This window comes from Doryrhamphus excisus, chromosome 19 (genome assembly GCF_030265055.1).
Source record: "Doryrhamphus excisus isolate RoL2022-K1 chromosome 19, RoL_Dexc_1.0, whole genome shotgun sequence".
Lineage (NCBI taxonomy): Eukaryota > Metazoa > Chordata > Actinopteri > Syngnathiformes > Syngnathidae > Doryrhamphus > Doryrhamphus excisus.
This window is the reverse complement of record NC_080484.1, coordinates 11,318,301-11,332,391: the sequence shown is the minus strand read 5'-3', so window position 1 is coordinate 11,332,391 and position 14,091 is coordinate 11,318,301. Positions and strand designations below refer to the sequence as shown.

The window sequence follows — 14,091 nt, the reverse complement described above, 5'->3', positions numbered from 1 at the left end:
TGTTTGGGCATGCGTCCAATATCAGTTGAAATTCACTGATCTGGTAAATTTTCAAGCAGCTAACGTCATGCACAAGCACACCACCCAATAATGTACAACAGCTCTGCTTTTTCCCACTCTTTTCAAACATGTCGAGTTGCTAAGCTGTAAACATGTTATGTACTCCAATGTTAAACATCTGCACTAGTCACTTTTTCGCATGTTAATCTTACTCTGCAGGTCACTTATTTTTATGATTCTTACATTTGACACCCAAAAGCATCAGTAGCAAAAGTCTGTCAGCGGGCCCTTGTCAAGTGCATCAGGTTCAATAACCCTTCAGTCACGCCAACGTGTGAAAAAAGAATGCACACCATGCTGTAAATTACAACGACACAGCCACCGTGTCTGACATTATTACGAGCACTAATGGCTGACTTTCTCTTATCTCTGCAGACAAGAGGAGCGGTAACACGGTGCAGTACTGGCTGCTGCTCGACCGTATCGTCCAGCAGATGGTGCTGCAGAATGACAAAGGTCACGACCCCGATGTCACGCCACTGGAGAATTTTAACGTGAAAAACGTAGTGCGGATGTGAGTGCTCTCATTTCAACCCTTTTAGCACAAACCTTCAGCAAGTCGCTAATTGTGCGTGTCGTCCTCTTCAGGTTGGTCAACGAGAATGAGGTCAAACAGTGGAAAGAGCAGGCCGAAAAAATGAGAAAAGGTGAGTAGCATAAGTTAATTGCTGAGTTGCCTGTAGCTGTACCACTTTATCGTACACTCCAAATCATTATTAAAGTTAAAGGACGTTAACAAGGCTTATTTAAGAAATAACAACCTCAATTTGTACAATTAATGCCTCATTCTGTATGTGCTTTAGGAAAATAAAGGCATGGGCGTTATTGCATTCATCGTATGGTTCTTAATGATCTCACCCACTCTTGCCGCAGAGCACCACGAGCTACAGCAGAGGTTCGAGAAGAAGGAGCGCGAATGTGACGCCAAGACGCAGGAGAAGGAGGACATGATGCAGACGCTCAACAAGATGAAAGAGAAGCTGGAGAAGGAGAGCAGCGAGCACAAGAACGTCAAGCAGCAAGTGGCCGAACTCACGGCGCGGCTCCACGAACTCAGCACAGTATGTCCAATTACGTAGATATGGGGCTTCTCACTTCACTTCCTCGATTGATTGATTATTATATTCAGAGGACCTGCTTCCATTCCTTCCATGTAGCTCAACTTCATCACATCATAGTTGGCGTCATGTTTAGACCGCGACCTAGTTGATACAGAATCAATGGCGCCTCTGTTGGATGCAGTCAAATAATGCACTGCAATTCCAAATAGATTATGCCCATCCCATTTGGCATCACGAGTTTCCTTGTTTTCCATTTCAAACCACATATTAAATCTCCGCCCAGCAGAGACAAGCTGCTGTTGTCCCAGGAGGACCACCTCTCCCCCCCGGCCCCCCAGGCGGCCCTGTACCAAGCCCGCCCACACCCGCCTTCTCGGGCCTGTGTCCGCCACCTCCCCCGCCTCCGGGTGGCATGATGCCTCCTCCTCCGCCGCCTCCTCCACCGGGTGGCCCTCCACCCCCTCTGGGCCGCCCACCCGTGGGAGGCATCCCACTGCCGCCCGGGGCCCCGCTGGGACCATCCATGAAGAAGAAGAACATTCCACAGCCATGCAACCCACTCAAGTCCTTCAACTGGTCCAAGTTAGCTGAGGTGGGGAAATACCCTTCTTCATAAACTCACTTCTCTTGGTCCTTTTTGATTTGAAATATGACATGGAAAATTATGTATTTTTATTCCACTCAGAATAAACTTGAAGGCACCGTGTGGATGGAGGTGGATGATGCAAAGGTTTTTAAAATCCTGGATCTAGAGGACATTGAAAAGACCTTTTCAGCCTATCAGAGACAGCAGGTACTGACCGATTTGGGGGCATTTGTTGTATTGACTAGATGATTAATAGTTGGCCATATTTGAATGGAACGCCACATGAGATCGAACATGCATGTTTGATTCACTTAGCATCAATTTTTTCTTTCCTCCAGATTATTTAGTCACTCTTAAATTCTAATAATTAGCACTGGATTTCTAGCTATGACCACCACAATGTGCATGAACTGTTTTGGTAATTTTGTAAAAATAACACACTGGACACATCTTGTACGTGCACAACCATTTAGTGTGTCATCGTCATCACGCATGGTCACTCCATGAAACATCCTCTCACACCTGGCTGCCAGCCTCATGAGTGCTGAATGAGCTTCTGATTGATTTGCTGTGTTGTGTTGTTGTTATGGGCTGCCATCACGCAACTGCTTGACTTATTCTAATGAATGCTTACATCTTCCCCTGCTTCCCGGCTGCATTGTAGGACTTCTTTACGATCAATAGCAACAAACAGGTGAGTGCGCTTACCGTACAGTAGTCTTATAGTCCGGAAACATTTGTTTACACTCACATGCCAATTTATTAGATACACTTTAGTTCAGAAAATACTGTATCGGCCCAACTATAGGATACTATTTTTGCCTGAGAAAAAAGTCTGAAATAGACTTATATTTGGAGTCTAGACATTTATACCAAACCAGCAGGTGGCATCATGTGCAGTTAGAGTATACTCACAGTACATCAGCAAAGTGAGTTACGATTCTGTTTTTAGATGTACCTAAGATATTGGCATGGGTGTGTTCATGTTACAGTCATCCCTCGTGATATTGCAGTTTTATTATTGTTCCTTTGCTATATCGCTGATTTTCAGAAATTAATTAATGATTGCAGTTTTGTGGTAGACTTTGGTCTATATTGAAATGGAAGCAGGAATGTTACATGGATGAGACGCCCATCCTTATTACGTAACCCCAACTTGCATTGGATGAAGCCAGCCATGAATGCAGAGTGATAAAACGTTCTCCTCACATTCTGTGTGGAAGTGGTAAATTTGTGTTTTCTTCACAGCTCTGCTTGAAACCCTTTCTTAAGGTTAGAAGAAATTAGAGGTTAGCCCACTAGTTTGCTATAAGGGTGTGGAAAATACATACATAGATACATCGATTAATATCGCCAGAAAATTCCATCCATGTATCGTTAAAGTATCATATCGCTGGCAGTGCATCGAGATGCGTATCGAATCGTCCTCAGTGCTGAGATTCACACCCCTACTTTGCTAGCTAGCAAGAGAGTTCCTGTAACATACGAGTTATGCAATCCAGTGTAAACAATAATAGGAGTGTTATTTCATGTTTACAGGGCTCTAATAATGTTAAAAAGCACATTTAAAAAATCATACAGTTTTCTAAGCTCGAACTACAAAAATATTAATGTATTAACATTGAATCCTATGTGACGGAAATGAATTTATAGCGGTCAGGTCTGGAACCAATCAACCGCTATAAACGAAGGATGACTGTATACCTTATCCTACTGTACCTGTTGCTTGCATAATTTGTTTCCACTTTGTCTCCGCCTTTCCACTGTGACCTTTTTGTATAATCAGTGTGTATGTATGACCGTCATTATCTTAAATGTCAACGCCACGCTGTCTCGTTGACACATTTCTCTCAATTTGCCGGACAGAAAGAGGCAGAGGACGACACGCTGAGTTCCAAAAAGGTGAAGGAGCTGTCCGTGATTGATGGGCGCCGAGCACAAAACTGTAACATTCTTCTCTCGAGGTACGTAGTGTCCGGGTGTGGTTTTTTACTGTAAATTCCAAACTAAAGACCACACTGCATCCACTAAATTTAAGAAAATAAATTTATATGTACAAATAGTATGTATGTACAAATAGATTTGTACATACTGTATGTAGGCCGCAGGTGGCCACATCGGAACACCGGCTATTTAGTATACAGAAATGAAATGAAATAAATGTTTTTTTCCCCAAACACTGCATGCAACACGTCTGCTTAAGCAGTAACCTACTTACCTCAGTCATGTTAAGATGACGCAAGTCCAGAACGTGACCACAAATTAGCCACATGACTGTATAAGCAACTGGGTTTAAAGCGTGAGAAAAGTTATACACCACAAATTTCAGTATTCAGCTGCTCTTTAACCTTTACAGATGCCATGTAATGAATGGATGTGTTGTTTGCGCAGGTTGAAACTTTCCAATGAGGAGATCAAGAGAGCCATCCTGACCATGGATGAACAGGAGGACCTTCCTAAAGATATGCTGGAGCAGGTATGTTAATCAAATGAACCCCTGACCTCTTTCTTTTCAACTTACTATCAACTTAAATGACTGAATGGTCCTCTTTTGGGCATTTAGTTGCTGAAATTTGTCCCGGAGAAGAGTGACGTGGACCTCCTGGAGGAGCACAAGCACGAGCTAGACCGCATGGCCAAACCCGATCGCTTCCTCTACGAGATGAGTCGGTATGCATTTGCTTCCCTCTCGGTCTGACTCCATTTGTTGTGACTCCTTCACGGAACGATAGGTCTGCTGACGAGGAACAGCCCGTGTTATGTGTTTGTCACTGCTGATAAACAAAGTGACACGGATTGGCACTCTGCAACGGAAAACAATGGCCTTCTGTGATTCATCCTCCATAAATAAATGGAGCCAGTAATACAATAATGCTGTTTTCCTTTCAGTTTAGTCAACAAAGTCAGTGTGTCCTTGTTGCGTGATGACGCTCGTCTGTTTTTGTTCCTCTTGTGTGCACTTTTAACTCCAGAATAAACCACTACCAGCAGAGACTGCAGTCTTTGTACTTCAAAAAGAAGTTTGCTGAGAGGATAGCTGAGATCAAACCCAAAGTTGAAGGTGAGTAAAGTGTGACTCTTGCTCGGCCAAAGCAGCTGCTTCAGGATTTAACTCTCGGGTTTTGTGTGTCAGCTCTGACCAAGGCTTCAAAGGAAGTCTTAAACAGCAGAAACCTGAAGCAGCTCCTGGAGGTGGTGCTGGCTTTCGGCAACTACATGAACAAGGGCCAGAGGGGCAACGCTTACGGCTTTAAGGTGTCCTCCCTCAACAAGATCGCAGACACCAAATCCAGCATCGACAAGTAAGAGCACAGTATGAACCGTTCCCAGCAAGTTGGGAATGTGATGCATCTAAACGTTTCTCTGTGTTGCCAGAAACATCAACCTCCTGCACTACTTGATCACCATCCTGGAGAAGAAGTACCCCAAAGTGCTCAAGTTTCAGGGCGACCTGCAGAGCGTCCCTGAAGCAGCCAAAGTCAAGTAAGCGGAGCCTGCAACACAGCATCATCACATATTCACATACATACGTGTCTTTCATGTTATTAGGCTTAGAAATTACCTAATATTGTTAGATTTTTATTTTCTTAAAATAACAAATAGCACTTACCTTACGCATCCAGTCATAATCTATTTGCATTATGTCTGTGAACATCATATCAGTGTTGTTCTTAGTTCATGTCTTTTTGGGGGGAATTTCAGCATTCACGTTAATTTCGTTTTCGTGGAACAGCTGCAATTTGTTGAATTTCCATCAATAGAACACTCATTAAAATACATGGAAAGTTGCTAGTTGACTTCAGAAAATTGTTACAATTGCAATACATTATTGCAAGGCAACATTTGGTCACCTTTAAAAAAATAATAATAAATAAATTATAGCTATATTGCAGTATTTTTTCCAGAAAAAAATATTTCTGTCATATAGGATTAATGGTTCATGAATATTTTTGTAGTTAGAGCATAGAAAACCTGTTTTTAACATTATTTTTTTTAAAAAACCCTGTAGACACCAACTAACACGGCTGTAGTCACCTTTACACTCCTGTTATTCATTGTTTACATCACATTGCACAACTCTGCTCCAGGGACTCCAGACAGCTGCTCGCTAGCAAGCCAGCAAGCTTGCATACTAACAAGCTACCAAGCTAACCAGTTAGCCTCAATTTTTTTTCTTCTAAACTTAAGAGGCCAAAAACTTACCACTTCCACACACAATGGGAGGAGAACTTTATTTCACGATATCATGTCAGACATGCTAAGTGTGTTGGTGTGTTAAGGTAATGTAATGTAAGGTAATGTTTTGTGTCATTGCTGCTGCCTAGTGGCCAGAATACTACATATCACTTGTATTTGAATGTCTTTTAAACTAATAATTAAAAAACTCCCACAAAATATTGATAATTTATTTATTTATTTGGAAAAAACGCAACAGAACAAGGAAGCAATAATTGAACCGCAGTATTGCAAAGGACGACTATATATCTCATTAATAATGGATTGATTTCATTTTGAGAATACACAGAGGGCAATAAAAAACGATCATATGGTTCTTACTGTATTATAATGAGGCACGTCCATTTCTTCATCACTTCTTTGTTGCACTACAGCATGACCGAGCTGGAGAAAGACATCGGCAACCTGCGGAGCGGCCTCAAAAGCGTCGAGAGCGTATGTCTTTTCTTTTTCCGCTTTTGAAATAGTCGCTTTTTGTGCACGGTTGACAATTGAATCGCTTCTGGTTTGGTTTCCAGGAGCTGGACTACCAGAAAAAGCGGCCACAGGAGCTGGGCGACAAGTTTGTGTCTGTGGTGAGCCAGTTTATCACCGTGGCCAGCTTCAGCTTCTCCGATGTGGAGGACTCTCTTACAGAGGCCAGAGACTTGGTAAGGAATGCTTGTTAGTACTTATGTACCATTACTTAGCGTAATGTCTGTTGGGTTTTTTTCAAACCGATACAGATAACTTCTCAAGACCAATATGGTCTCCTCTTTGCTGCAGCAGCCCGATTTCTTGCTGCCCTCTTCTTGGATAAAATATGTCTTCTTACCAACCCTGTCAAGAAGCTTTCGACCCCCTCAGCCACATTCCCAGGAAGACTTAAAAAGCAGAACAGAAGCGTGTGAGCTTCCTAACCGACATGCTGGACTTCTTACTGGTCATCAGCTCGCTGCCATGTGCGCAAGAACCAAACCAGGACCAGACCTCGTGGCTGCATCACGTTAGACACAGCTGCGTCACTGAAGGCAAAAGACAGACATTTTGAAGTTTAACAAGAACTGGGTCTCCATTAGACCTTTACAAGTAGAAACCTGAGCACGTTGTCCTTTAAGGGAGAAAGCTCGACACGCCGACGTCTGATTTACACTCCCCTTTATTGGCGCAGGAGGTTTTTATCTTGACCATGTTTCCGCCGCCGCGCTCTGTACTACATTGACCCGACGTGGCGAGCTGGTCACATGGCAACCATTAGTCTCTGTGAATCATTCACCATGTCTAAAACAGCCTCTCTACTTCTTCTGCTGAGCAAAATGGCGGCGACCGTTTAAACTGTGTGAATGCTGGAGAAGCGGTGATTATTAGGTGGCACGTCTTTGATGCTGTTAGTTCTCAGCATGTCCTCCCGTCTGGATGGGCTTCTTTTCTAGCCCGCTGTGAAAAGTAGCCAACAAACACGTCGCCTTCATTTGCTCGTCTCCGGCCCTCGGCTGTAATCAGTAGCTGGTCAAACTTGCTCCACGCGGCCTTCAAAGCTGGTGCTCTCATTTCAAAGACCTCGGCTCTAACGAGTCCTCTGTAAAATCTGCTAATCCCGGGTGGGGGGGCCTCCTTCTGCTCTTTTCTTGCAGTTCCTGAAGGCTGTAAAGCACTTTGGCGAGGACGCCAGTAAGATGCAGCCTGATGAGTTCTTTGGCATCTTTGACCAGTTCCTGCAATCTTTCATGGAGGCGCAGCAGGAGAACGAGAACATGCGGCGACGCAAAGAGGAGGAGGAGCGCCGTGCCAAAATGGAAGCTCAGGTAGGCTCCTCAGCTGTTGGTGTGAAACTCTTAGGTGATACTTTTCATACTTTCCGTACTACTTGACAATTATTCTCATTCTATCTCGTGGGCACCAAGTCTGAGATGATGAGAAATGAATCAATCATACAATAAATGAAAATGAACCCCATCATTTTGCCGGCCTCAATATATTGCAATGTGCATGCGTGTCTGTTTTCCTGGTCTCCCGCCTCCATACAAGCAGGAAGAGGATTCACTCTGTGCATTGGATTCAGCACCTATTCACCAACGCTTGTGTCTCGGTGGGTGGAGGCGGGGCCGCTAGCATAAGTTACAGAAGAGTGTAGACTCAAGAGGAGCAATTCTAAAACCTATATTTAATGCACAGGCAATGTTTTAAGTAACATTTTCATACAAGAAAAAAAACACTGTAATGTAAAAATATCCCTAAAATGTAAATGTCCCTGCAGCTCAAAGAACAGCGGGAGAAGGAACGCAGGGCACGTAAGGCGAAGGCAAACGGCGAGGACGACGGCGGTGAGTTCGACGACCTGGTGTCGGCGCTGCGCTCAGGTGAGGTGTTCGACAAAGACTTGTCCAAGATGAAGCGCAACCGCAAGCGCATCAACAGCCAGAACACGGACTCCAGCCGAGAGCGACCAGTCACCAAGCTCAACTTCTAAGAGGCGGATGAGGTCCTGCTCTGCGCTTGTAGGTACTTTTTCGGTTTTTCTTTTCTTTTTTTTTTTTTTTTTTTTTTGAAATAACTGGGTCGACCTGACATGCACATTCCTCCGTTCCTGCCCGGCAACAGGCCCACACACAGCCACGCGTGCATACGTTTTCTTTTCATCCTTGCAAGCATTTCACGTTTAACAGCGACGATACAGGAGGACACCGTTTGATGGGATAATCTCTTTTTGTACGTGCAGCTTCTCGACTGCTTCATCCTTCATCCAAACAGGATGAAGAGTCCAAAAAAAAAAAAACAACGTGGGCCATTTTTCTACAAAGTGATGTCATGGATCGTCGCTGCTCTTTTTTGGGGGGAGAAAGACTCAATTTTGAACTCAAAGCTGCTGTCACAAGCATCTACCAGGAAGGAAGATGCTGCATTTTACCAGAGCTTTAACTGCAAGAAAAGTAGCTGACAGAAGCGGCATCTTTTTCTTTTGTTTAGGTTTTTTTTTTTTTTTTTATGTCACACGTGTGCAGCGTTTATATATTTAAATATATATCAGATCATGATTGTTTTTACTTCTTCCTGTTAAGAGCTGGCCTTAACTGTTGATTTAATGTCAAGTTGGTACTCTCCAGGCCTGGGCCTAAAAGTCACTAATGTCATAGAGGACGTATATCTGTATAAAAAGGTTGCGTGCTTGTTACACACTTGCACATATAAAAATAATAATGTACAATGCTACATGCCATTAAAAACATACCCAACCAATTCAGTACATGGTTTTTATTCTTTAACATTGTTTCTGTTGTTTTCAAGTCATATGACTTAGAAAAGTCAATTATGAGATAAAAAGTCTAAGCGACGAGATAAAGTGATGTTATGAGATAAGAAAGTCATAATTATGAGATAAAAGGTCGAAATGATTAGACTTACCATTTGGATATTTATTTTCTTTCAGTGTGGAAAAGGGGTTTCCATACTTTTCAGATGAAAACAAACCAATAAAAATAACCAGTAGTAGAAAATGCAAGGGAAAATACAATTTTTTATGTCTTGGTGGTAGTTATTTAGTGAATAGTAAGCATGCGTGTCCATGTGAGAAGTCGTAGCTCCATCTAGTGGCCAAGGTACATCAACGCAGAGGAAAGGACTCTCACTTCAGCAGAAATCCATGCGTCAGTTCATCTTCTGGCTCCTGCACAAAGCTTGAAACTCCAGTGTAAAACGCTCTGCCGGCGACCTCCACTACCACTGCCTTGAAGTTTCCACACTTGGTCTCCTAAAGCAGGACACCACAGAAGACTCAAAGTCTCTCCAAAAAAAGTTACCACCACATACTGTACCTCGACAGCTTTCCCTCTGAACTGAGATCCCGTCGCTCCGCTCTGGAAGGTCCTGGACTGGTTCAACTGGATGAGACCTTTGTGATACTGGAGGGCCACTCGCGCTGTCACGCCGGAACCGGTTGGGCTTCGATCCACCTAGAACCAACATTTATGGACTAAATGTCACAAACCGCCACCATCTTGTAGTCCGAAACATAGAATCAACAATGTTATGCTGTGGATTTGAAACCATGCAGACATCATCATTACCAACAGTGTGCACTATAATCCCCACTATTTTGAAGGAAGTCTGTGTTGAGTATCAGTTCCACCAATATGCAAATCTATTTAAAGAGGACTACACTGTGTGTGGGACAATTTTAAACTAGAAAACAACAAACAGACTAGTAGCAATAGTATAGAGCGAGGTTCCCTAGGCAATAGAGTTAACATAGGCATCCCTTCAACATCGGTACCTTGGAAGCCACTTGGACCGACTGAATTAGTAAGCTAGGTCCTTGCAAATGGCTTCTGTACTTTCATTGTTAGCTCTGAGCCTCCAGCAACACTTTCTCATTATTCAGTTTTGCTTATTTTCTTCTACTAACTTGAGGCATTTCAATGTTTATTTAATATCCTCCATCTTTGTTCTCACATGTCACTGACGTCACTCTTTGTATCAACAAAGTTGTTCACTGCCAACTAGCTTGCTGTCTAAACAAGCTGCAGAGGAACCGGGAAGTATGTAAGATAGAAAGCTAAGTTCAGTGTGGAACCATTTTGAAGTAGAAAACAACAAATTTGGAGGTAAATATTGCAATATAATTACAGCAAAAACTAGTGGAAAGTATGGAGTGAGGTTCCCCATGCACCAAAGTTAGCATGCTTGCTATCCTGGGGGAGGTCAGTAAGCTAAGTCCTTGCAAATGGCTTGTGTACTTTCATTGTTAGCTCTGAGCCCCAGGTGTCACTTTCTCACGATTCAGTTTTGCTTATTTTTTTCTGCTAACTTGAGGCATTTCAATGTTTATTTAATACCCTCCATCTTTGTTCTCACATGTCACTGACATCACTCTTTGTATCAACAAAGTTACTCAGTGCCAACATTCAGTGTGGGACCATTTTGAAGTAGAAAACAACACATTTGGAGGTAGATACTGCAATATAACTACAGCACAACCCTGTGATACCCTGTCTTTCAGCCAAAGACAGCTGGGATAGGCTCCGGCACCCCTGTGACCCTCGTGAGGATAAGCGGTAGAAAATGAATGAATGAACTACAGCACATACTAGTGGAAAGCATCGAGTGAGGTTCCCCATGCACCAAAGTTAGCATACTTGATATCCTGGGCCAGGTTTGTTTTTTTTTATCTTGTAAACTGACTGAATCAGTAGGCTAAAGCTGATTAATGTAATTAGATTTGTACATTTGAAGGCTTTTAGCTCTGAGCCTCAGCTGTTATTTTGTCTTGTTTAATGTTGGTGGCAAAGACACTTTGTGCCACATGAATGTTAAGAATGAACATGAAATACATGAACTGACCTGAGCTTCTGCGAACACGCAGACGTTGGCGGTGGCTTCCGAGGAATACTCATCTTTTCCGTCAGTGAGGATGGTGCCGTAGAGGAAGGCCAGGTCATCGCTGACTGGATGGTGGAGCTTCACCTTTTGGAAGGAATAACACGGCTGATAATGCAGGGTAAGTACAGTATCATCATGTTTAAATGTTGCTTAAAAGGTTTTTCAACAAATCCGATCTCTACTTCCGATGTCACATTACCTGTGCCTTGACCGCCGCGGTGACGGCTGTGGCGGCATCCACCAGGTCTCGAGTCCTGGACTTGGATACGTCCAGACCGAACCTCTTTGCGTCTACAAAGGCGTAGTAGGCTCCTCCGTAGGCGATGTCCACCATCACGTCGCCAAAGCCTTCCACCGCTACTGTTGCATCTGTGGACACATTGTAGCCCACAGTGGTGGTAAAGGTGGCTTCCCAGTGAAGATAAACACCCACCTGTAGCGAAGGCAAAGGCCGGCACACTGAGGAACCTCACTGCCCCCGTTTTCCCTTCCGAATACTCAACAAAGGCCTTCACCAGGCCGCACGGGCAGTGAATATTCACTAGCGTCTCGGGCGAGCACGGCTCCTTCACAAGCCCATAATCCACGGCGAAGCGTCCCAGCGCAATGACGGCGTGCCCGCACATGGTACTGTAGCCCTCGTTGTGCATGAACAGCACGCCCAGGTGGGCCTCCGCCAGCTCACTGTCCACCACCAGGGCGCCGTACATGTCATAGTGGCCCCGCGGCTCGTACATCAGCGCCCTCCTAAGGTGGTCCAAGTGCTCCCGCATGTAACGGCGCTTGGACAGCACCGTGTCGCCTTTGACCTCCGGGTAGCCTCTGACGATGATGCGTAACGGCTCGCCACCAGTGTGCATGTCGACCACGGAGAGCTTGGCGCCCTCGTGTGGTGGGAGCTGAACTTCCATCGCTTTTAAAAATCAAGGATATTTCAATATTAGAAGTTACAAGTCGTGTTTTTACGTAAGTGTACAAAGTTTAATTTTCTTACTTTTTTAACATTACTTAAGTTTACTTTTATTTGTGCACAATACACAGCATTAAAAAAAATCTAAACCTTTCTTAACTGATTATCATTATCATTAATTACTGTCGAATTTGATGAAAAATCACTCACTTATCGTATTAATATATTTCATATGTTCAATATTTTCCTTAAACAAATGGGACAACTACCACCAAATTGAAGTGGAAAGTTTAACAAACTGATAAAACAGTAGCTGAAGCACAAAAACACATGCAACCAGTAAAAAACACACATTCAACGACGTACCTATTTTAACACCTCAATTTAAGGTTTACAGTGATACAATTGTAATACTTAAACAGCGTTGTAGCGCAACAAACGAGGCGGACTTGCAGTCAAAAATAAAATAACTGGTGTTTACCTTGCAGAATTAACCTCAACTTCTACTTTTTCTACTTCGCTGGTTTCCGGGGGGCGGCTGGGAAACCAGTGGAAGCGCTTTACTGCCCTCAAGCGGTGGGGAGGAGATATGCTCCATTTTTTTCCCCAGCGTGTGCCGCATAGTGATCAATGAAAGGATACAACTTTGCCACTTTTATATTTTGTAAGGCAGTATATGTTAATACTTTTAAGGTTGTTTATATTGTCTTTTTTAGAGTGTTTATTTTTACTATTTAACTGTCTTCTTTGCTGCTGTGCAATGTAAATTTCCCCACTGTGGGACAAATAAAGGTATATCTAATCTAATCTAATCTAATCTAATGAAGCTATGCTAAATAGTGAGTCAGCTTTGTGATACACAGTAGGTAAACAAGAGACTATTAGTGTATTTTGTATTAGTGCTTTTTTAGTTTAATTTTCCAAATATTTAAACGTGTCTGTTTTTGTCTCGTAATATGACTTTATTCTCACAACATTATGAGTTTAAAAAATAACATATTTGTCAACTCTGCGCTACTAAAATTACATTATTCATACTCATAATATTATAACATTATAATTCATTAATTCCTTTTCTACCGCTTATCCTCACGAGGGTCGCAGGGGGTGCTGGAGCCTACCCCAGCTGTCTTCGGGCGAGAGGCAGGGGTACACCCTGGACTGGTGGCCAGCCAATCACAGGGCACATATAGACAAACAACCATTCACACTCACATTCATACCTATGGACAATTTGGAGTCGCCAATTAACCTAGCATGTTTTTGGAATGTGGGAGGAAACCGGAGTACCCGGAGAAAACCCACGCATGCACGGGGAGAACATGCAAACTCCACACAGAGATGACCGAGGGTGGGTTTGAACTCGGGTCTCCTACCTGTGAGGCCTTCGTGGTAACCACCGCAGCCATTCATTTTATTATAACTATTATAATATTCTAGTAAATTGTTTATTCAATTTCTGATTTAAAAAAACAGATGAGGGCCTCAAATGGCCCTCAGGCCGCACTTTGATCAAACTGACAGTTTTCACCCATCAAATGATGCGAAACTCGTCTTTTAGATACTTTTGATTTATATCAGGTGTGTCTAAAATGCAATTTAAACAAGGCCCACACAGAAAACCCAAACAGTAAATATCCCTAACACCACCCTAAATAGTCCTGGCAGAGCAAAATGGTGTAATAAGAGTAGAAATAAAATGTAACAACAAATGAGACGGAACAGAAGGTAGTGGGGCAGGCATGTTATTTTTCTGTATTGACATCTTTGTAGAAAGATTCCGTGGTGACATGCAAGACCTTTTTAGAAGGCATACAGCAGGGGAGAGGTCACATGCTTACATCCTCCTTCTTTTTTTTTTTTTATTTCATACAAGATTGCTC

General features: G+C 43.1%; 2 protein-coding genes across 9 annotated transcripts in view; one reads left to right on the top strand and one right to left on the bottom strand.

Annotated features, from left to right (window-relative positions):
- Positions 1–9,159, top strand: part of LOC131107116 (disheveled-associated activator of morphogenesis 1-like) — a 37,715-nt gene extending 28,556 nt beyond the window's left edge. For 2 of the 7 annotated variants that reach the window (XM_058056821.1, XM_058056820.1), the window contains exons 11-26: positions 436–574; positions 649–707; positions 934–1,121; positions 1,405–1,713; positions 1,807–1,914; positions 2,372–2,401; positions 3,574–3,671; positions 4,099–4,183; positions 4,271–4,377; positions 4,680–4,768; positions 4,841–5,009; positions 5,083–5,190; positions 6,318–6,378; positions 6,462–6,593; positions 7,557–7,727; positions 8,180–9,159. In XM_058056821.1, the coding sequence (XP_057912804.1) occupies positions 436–574; positions 649–707; positions 934–1,121; positions 1,405–1,713; positions 1,807–1,914; positions 2,372–2,401; positions 3,574–3,671; positions 4,099–4,183; positions 4,271–4,377; positions 4,680–4,768; positions 4,841–5,009; positions 5,083–5,190; positions 6,318–6,378; positions 6,462–6,593; positions 7,557–7,727; positions 8,180–8,392 (2,066 nt within the window). In that variant the 3' untranslated portion in view covers positions 8,393–9,159. The remainder of the gene's footprint in view (positions 1–435; positions 575–648; positions 708–933; positions 1,122–1,404; positions 1,714–1,806; positions 1,915–2,371; positions 2,402–3,573; positions 3,672–4,098; positions 4,184–4,270; positions 4,378–4,679; positions 4,769–4,840; positions 5,010–5,082; positions 5,191–6,317; positions 6,379–6,461; positions 6,594–7,556; positions 7,728–8,179) is intronic. The other 5 variants (XM_058056823.1, XM_058056822.1, XM_058056824.1 and 2 more) reach the window with 5 other exon arrangements.
- A 23-nt stretch (positions 9,160–9,182) lies between these two features.
- LOC131107117 (trans-L-3-hydroxyproline dehydratase) lies at positions 9,183–12,760 on the bottom strand. Of its 2 annotated transcripts, none has more exons than XM_058056828.1 (6): positions 12,690–12,760; positions 11,732–12,211; positions 11,498–11,667; positions 11,260–11,382; positions 9,735–9,872; positions 9,183–9,670 (listed from the first exon to the last, which is right to left on the bottom strand). In XM_058056828.1, exons 2-6 carry the CDS (start codon positions 12,207–12,209, stop codon positions 9,545–9,547), a joined length of 1,035 nt encoding a protein of 344 aa, XP_057912811.1. In that variant the 5' UTR covers positions 12,210–12,211; positions 12,690–12,760; the 3' UTR covers positions 9,183–9,544. The 2 variants fall into 2 exon arrangements, with proteins under 2 accessions (XP_057912811.1, XP_057912810.1); XM_058056827.1 differs by having other exon boundaries at positions 12,575–12,715.
- Positions 12,761–14,091: the final 1,331 nt, after the last annotated feature.